General features: G+C 36.2%; 1 protein-coding gene across 1 annotated transcript; it reads left to right on the top strand.

Annotated features, from left to right (window-relative positions):
- The first annotated feature begins 1,712 nt into the window (after positions 1-1,712).
- On the top strand, positions 1,713-4,988 carry LOC103403527 (prefoldin subunit 3-like). The gene is made up of 6 exons (XM_008342369.3): positions 1,713-2,093; positions 2,318-2,375; positions 2,901-2,972; positions 4,091-4,210; positions 4,293-4,394; positions 4,617-4,988. Exons 1-6 carry the CDS (start codon positions 1,948-1,950, stop codon positions 4,689-4,691), a joined length of 573 nt encoding a protein of 190 aa, XP_008340591.1. The 5' UTR covers positions 1,713-1,947; the 3' UTR covers positions 4,692-4,988.
- Positions 4,989-6,762: the final 1,774 nt, after the last annotated feature.

The raw sequence follows: 6,762 nt of genomic DNA, 5'->3' as shown, positions 1-6,762 counted from the left end.
TGAGGAGATAATTTAACCATCTCAACTCTCCAAAGGCTATATAAATCATTAGTATCTTTTTTTCTTTCTTCAGTTTCAGTTTTGTTTTGATGCTTCGATGACGCATAAACCAAGCCTATACACATTACATGCAACCACGCAGCCAACAAATGAAGATTCTACTGCGCAAAAATCATATGGTGCTCTAGAGTATACATTGAGCGTAGCAAAAAATTTTAACGGTTAAAATTTCAAATACTCCGAAGCATCATGAAAAATCTCTGTAATGCGTTGTGATTATCCAAGTGCCCTAGCCGCCGTTGACCAATACATATTATTGTTACGCAGTCTTCGTGCTGAGCCAAGTTTGAATAATATTTACTTGAAAGCTTTGTGAAAATTAGAAAGTAACAGCATTGTGGACATTGACAAGAGAGGAGGAGGATGACTTCCTAAATTTGAGGATCATGCATACATATGAATCCAATACTAGTGTCGCATTCTTGTTATCCCAAATTCATTCATATCGCATATGCATTGAATTTGATAAAAGATGGGAATGAATAATCTATCTTGTCTTAGATGCTTGGCAAAGCGTCAAGTATTAAGCCTATGGAGCTCATTCATTTGACCTTCACTTTCGTTCACTTGGAACCCTTCAAGTAGATTTTTTCACGTTGAAGTTTTTGTCACATTTGGCGAAATCAAACTCTTAACTTATCGACAAAAAAGGAAAAGTATAGTTGGGGTGGCTTGGATTGTATCCCATATGCAAGTTTTAAGGGAAAAAAATTTACATTTGCTCGATCTAGCATAAGTTATCCCACCATGCACTGACCTCTATCAAAGTTAGTCAGTCATCGACCGAGTATGTGTAAAGAAAAGAAAAGAAAAAACTTATTTTATATACTTGGCATTAGACCTGTAAATGGGTCGGATTTATTGAGTTTGGGTCGGGTCGAATCCGACCCGTTAAGTTAACGGGTCACCCAAACTCGACCCGTTAAGCTAACGGGTCCCCGTTTCACCCATTAACACCCCTTAACAATTATTTTTATTTTTATTTTTTGCATAAAGTTTATTTTTTGTCATTAAGATTTTACTAAAATTACTAAAATATCCTCAACTAACGGGTGCTAACGGGTCTAACGGGATGACCCAAAGTGACCCGTTATTTAACGGGTTGTTAATGGGTTCACCCGTTAACGACCCGACTCGTTAAGCATCCACCCAAATACAAATATTAACGGGTTGGATCGGGTCGGATTAACGGGTTGGGTCCAAAATGCCAGGCCTACTTGGCATGATGAAACCCTCACAAAAATTTCTTTGTTCAGCCTTTGCCTATTATAATCCTAACTTTGTTCTCTCTCATAAATTGGGCTATGCATTTTAGTCATAGTTTTGAGATTGGGGGAAGCCAAAAGTTCACCGCAAAAAGAAGTTTCGAAATTAGTTGAAATGAAAAATCCTAGTTGTTGAAATTATCACAATCAAACGTTGACAATAGTATCGATCAAATATTGATAACATATCAACAAAATCTCGAAAAATAATAATTCCAACCATTAAAATTTGTATTTTCATCGTTCAGCCAATTTTCCAATGAAGTTTGACAGTGGAATATCTTTTGGGTGCTACACATGCAATAAGTGAGATGATTGGATGGAGTCCAATTGCCAATACTTATTGGACCCTAATAACGGGCTTGAGAAAACATGAATTATGGACTTTTTGTTTACTACCATCGGCCCACACTGGACTCAAAGGTTGCAGGTTCCAGTCCAATAACACTTACCCTAAACTAAAGTGACGTCGTTTTAGTGTCCCTCCTGCATCTCTGCACTTGTTCTCAGCTCAGTCGAACTGCCGGAGCATCCACAAACAGCTACAAGTCGTTTCTCTGTCTGTGAAATTGCGATCAGTCTGTGAGAGAGAGAGAGAGAGAGAGAGAGAGTGAGAGAGGCAATGGCTACGGCATCGTCATCATCGTCGTCGGCGGCGGTGACGGAGCGGAGAGGAATACCAGGAGCTCAGTTCGTAGAGGACGTGCAGACCTATCTCACTCAGTTAGGCCTCGATGTTAACTCTGCCCTTGCCTTTCTCCAAGAAAGGTCTTGCCCATTTCGATTTATACCTTTTTCTATTAACCCTTTAAAATAATTTTGATTCTGTGATCTGATTTTTTATTCGTATGTTTTTAATTTGGATTGAAATATATGAAAAGAACGAATATTTCAGTAAAAAAAAAAAAAGTTCTTTTTTTGCTTCAAGGAATAAGAACTGTTGGATGCTTGTTAATGTTTGTTTTTTCCCTGTTTGTGATTGGTGTCTGCAGACTTCAGCAATACAAATTGGTTGAAATGAAGCTTCAAGCTCAGCAGAGAGATCTTCAGGTTTGGTCAGCAAATCCCTTTTCTTTAGATCATAGCATTGTTTTATTCAATAAGTTAGAGTGGCTTGAGTGTTCATTGGAAAAGTACCCAACTACAAGTGTTTCAGCAGACTCAGCACCGTTGTATCTGACATAGTTTTTAGCCCATTTATAGTTTTCCGACGGTACTCATGAAATTGAACTTGGCATAGTAACATGTTGGAGTTTGCCTTTAGCCTAAGCTGTAGCTACAGGGTCCGAGTTTATGCTTAAAAATATAACCAAGTTTTCACAGTTAATTTGACTCCATTTTGATCACCCTCTTTAAGGATAAATTCTTGGTATGAGACAAAATGATTTTATTGGTTCTATCATATTATTTTACGTATACATGTTATGGAATTGTTTCACTCATGATGCTACCCGTAACTTAAGCATCTGACTAATTAGATTGACTCAACTATGTGCATATCAACTTTTGGTCTCCAACCTTTGGTTGCCTATGTATTGATATTGGATTGTGATTTTTTCTCATTTTGATTAACAGGCAAAGATTCCTGATATTGAGAAGTGCTTAGATGTTGTTGCTACTTTGCAAGCTAAGAAGGGTACTGGTGAGGTTTGTTTTTTTAGCACCCTTTTGCAGTAACAAATGTAATAGCATAAACTATCTCTATTTCAATGACATGTTTAACAGCATGATTTTCCCCCAATAACGTTCCCATTTATATTGTTTGGACTCCTATCTGTGAAGCATGTATCCTCAAACACATTTAGTTTCACTTGATTTATGACTTGAAGTTTCCTCTTATACCTGAGCATAGTTATGGCAAAAATTAAAGGGTTCCTTACAAATATTGCCCCTCAAAAAATCCTTGCATCCCACTGTTATAGCACCCGAACTGGTGTTGCACGATACTGAGAGTTTGTTTTCCCTATAATTTGATTCTTTAAGTGTTTCTTACTTAACATTATCAGTTGCCGTGGAGACTGGACTAATTAAGTTAAAATTAAGTACTGCTTATTTTTCTTCTCCATTTCCGCTTTTCTTTCATTTCTCTCTTTCTTAGTGAGGGATCTCTCCTACCATATCTGTTTCATGACTTGTGTCCTTAAATCATTTTGTCTTCCTTACTGAGAAATATTTTCTGTTCCTTATTTCCTCCAAATAGGTGCTCTCGTGTAATTAACTTATGCCTATGCTATGTATGAGAGACATAGATAGGTTCTTATATATTTTGAGATCGGACTTGTGTTGCTTATACTTGAAGTGCTTTAGAGATATGTGTGTGTCTGTGTGTGCTTCAGATGGTGGTTGTGTGGGTGGATTGTGGAAGAGGAATGCTGTTTCTATACTTTTTGTAACCTGTAGTTAAAACTCAGATATCAGTATGGTAGATCCTGTGAGTCTTACTGAAATCCAAGATATTTAGCTCTAAAATTACAGAATGCCTTTGCAGTTTGCACTCTCCCTTGCAGTTGGGAATATAGTCGTTCTAACAATTATTGTCCAAATAGTTGAAGCTGTAGTCATGGGTCATTAAACATGAAATGTGGGTATCTTGTCAGTTCACATGTTGATTATGTCAATTGATCACAAATGTAGAGTGCACTTCATTTCCTGAAATATAAAGAATTTCAGCTTTAAATTAATATTTTGAGGTTTCTTTCCTCCGTTAGGGTGTTAGTTCAATCTAAGTGTTCTTAATTAGGTCCTTTTTCCTTGGGTCGACACAGGAACTTATTACAGATTTTGAGGTATCCGAAGGGATATATTCACAAGCTAGCATTGACGATACCGATTCAGTCTGTTTATGGCTGGGTGCGAACGTCATGTTGGAGTATTCTTGTGAAGAGGTATGCCACTTCTTATATTAGCTGTTTAATACTTTTGAGTTTAGGACGCGAGCATCAGTTCTTCTGTAATACTTTGATGCAGGCTACAGCTCTTCTACGAAAGAACTTAGACAATGCTAGAGCCAGTTTAGAAGTTCTTCTTGCTGATCTACAATTCTTGAGAGATCAAGTGACAATAACCCAGGTACTAAATTTGAAAGAATCAGTTTGTGGATTTATGCTTTCACGTCTTTTAGTTATTGGCATTAAAGTGTGTGAAATTTGCTAAAGTCTAAGGTCTATAATTGCACTAGAGGCTGAAGAAAGAAATTAATTCTGAAATTGTAATGCTTATATGCGTCTGTTTAGTAACCAACATATATTTCTTATTGCTGGTAATCGTGATGCTTTGACTACTATCAATCAGGTAACAATTGCTCGGGTGTACAACTGGGATGTTCATCAGCGCAGGATTCGACAATCTTCCCCCAAGGATTCATGAATTGAATTTTAACCACCACCAACTGGGAGTATGCTTCAATTCTAAACTCTAGTGACCGAATCGACCACCATCTATATATTTGCAAGAACTGTACTCTTTCTTCGTAGTCATGCTTCAAGTTCCGTATTTTGCTTCGTTAGAGAACATTTGTTTGTGGCAGAAGATGTTAATATTATTAGGACCAGTTTTGGTACATCGATGGAATATTTATGCTTGTTCTGTAATGTGTGAAATCACTACAACTCTCGATTGATAGGGCATGCTTTGCTGTTAAATAGATATTCAGTTGTGTTTCAACCCGTGTCTCATTTTCTTGTTTGTTAACCAGTAGTTTAAGATGACTTCCAGCCAGTTATGGTCGTTCTATACAAGCGATACTGGGGAAAGGTCGAGACCTAACTCAAGACCCCGGTGCATGAGGTGAATACTCTTAACTAACCGACATTAATCTATGATTTAAATTTAAAACATTAGGATGGAAAATTATGTTATGGACCCACGGAAACTCCAATGTGAAAGAAGTTGGTCGGCAAACCCAAGCAGAAATTGAGGTGGTGTAACGCTGGTCTGTAGTGATGTCAGTGCACATCTTATCCTTCCTCAAAAGGGTCGTAGATCTGGAAAAAGGGATTTTATCCGGATCTTTTCTACCAAATCTATCTTATCAATCAGTTCGAATCTTTGAAATTTGATCTAACGATTAAAAATAAAAGGCTTCTTTTAAAGTTATAATAACTTTAGTTGTTTGATCAAATTTCAAACATTCGAATTGATTGATAGGGTGAATTTGGTGGAAGGAATCTGAAGAGTATCATTTTCCGTAGATCTGGACGGTTTCTGATATAATATTTGCAGTCCTACACTTTTAGTCATAAATGACATGATGTTTAACGCCTTAATGTGTGAAGAAGTCAACTCATACAATGATTACTTTTTGAAGAAAACCCTAGTTGCCTTTGAAAGAAGGAAAATTATGTTTCTGTTTGTATATTTTTAGGAAAAAGTTTTCCTCTCATGCAATTCATCAGTTTAACTATCGAATTAATACCCTTCTGTTCTTGATTAAGTTCAAACAAGTTGGTGTGATCGCACTTGATGATCTTCCGCCGAATTATTGTTGCTAGCTTGACACAGTCAAAGTTGGAATGATGAAAGAGTCATGTTAATATCAGTCGTAGTGCTATCTCTGATTTATATGAGACTCACATTAATCAATAATAGACATATTGCGTCAGGCTTCCATGCGCGATTGCCGCTAGTATCTTTCACAATGCATATTTGCTAGTGATTTGTGTGAAACTCATGTTAACTAATGGTAAAAATTTCACCGCACTTATCATGACGACTGATACTAGCATCTTTCATCGTGAAGTAGGGAGGAAGAAATCACCGCTGTTCTTGTTGACCTTCGTAAAGCATACAAAATAAGCATGTCATTGAGCATCTAATGTGAAAGCATTAGCAATTCTTCATTTTTACTTTTTTAGGTAAATCAAGCCACTTCTTAAGTTAATGTTTTATACATGAGAAGGTTTGAGATAGGATTTTTCTTGTAAGGTTTGTGTTTTGTACTTTTGCGTAACGAGTTAGCTAATAAACTCATACAAGTTCATTCATTGCCTATCTGGTCATTTCTGTTCCTTTGCATATTGTAGTTCTCCACCATTTCGAGTCTTTGTAATAGACGATTAGAATTTGAAAAGCCAAACTATTTCAGACACGGTGTGTTTTGCAATGCTTTTAAAATGAATAAAGACGTTCAGATAACAAAACTTTATTTATAAAAATATTTGCCGGAATCAACTAAATTAACTCTCAATCGTAAAACATCTTCTATTACATAACAAAAAGAGTTTAGGAAGCAATTTCCAATATTTTTCTACAAGCATTAGGGTTTTTCATAAATTTTTGTTGCGTTTCTTATTAAAAAAAAAAAGCACATATGAGTTGAAGTACTTCTTACAAAAACAAATATAAACGAGTATGTGGAAAATTTTTAAATTACTTAGCAGGACTGAGGTTGTTTGTAGCCGTGATCAGCCAACAAGAAAATTTTATTACTACAATAAAA

The sequence above is a fragment of the Malus domestica genome, chromosome 16 (genome assembly GCF_042453785.1).
Source record: "Malus domestica chromosome 16, GDT2T_hap1".
Classification (NCBI taxonomy): Eukaryota; Viridiplantae; Streptophyta; class Magnoliopsida; order Rosales; family Rosaceae; genus Malus; species Malus domestica.
The sequence above is the reverse complement of the archived record's forward strand: the minus strand, read 5'-3'. Positions and strand labels throughout refer to the sequence as shown.

What these genes read in the sequence shown, in the direction of transcription:
- LOC103403527 (XM_008342369.3), top strand. Translation starts at nt 1,948, where the DNA reads ATGGCTACGGCATCGTCATCATCGTCGTCGGCGGCGGTGACGGAGCGG. An exon ending in CTAAGAAGGGTACTGGTGAG is followed by an intron (nt 2,973 to 4,090) that starts GTTTGTTTTTTT and finishes GGGTCGACACAG; the next exon opens with GAACTTATTACAGATTTTGA. An exon ending in TGGAGTATTCTTGTGAAGAG is followed by an intron (nt 4,211 to 4,292) that starts GTATGCCACTTC and finishes ACTTTGATGCAG; the next exon opens with GCTACAGCTCTTCTACGAAA.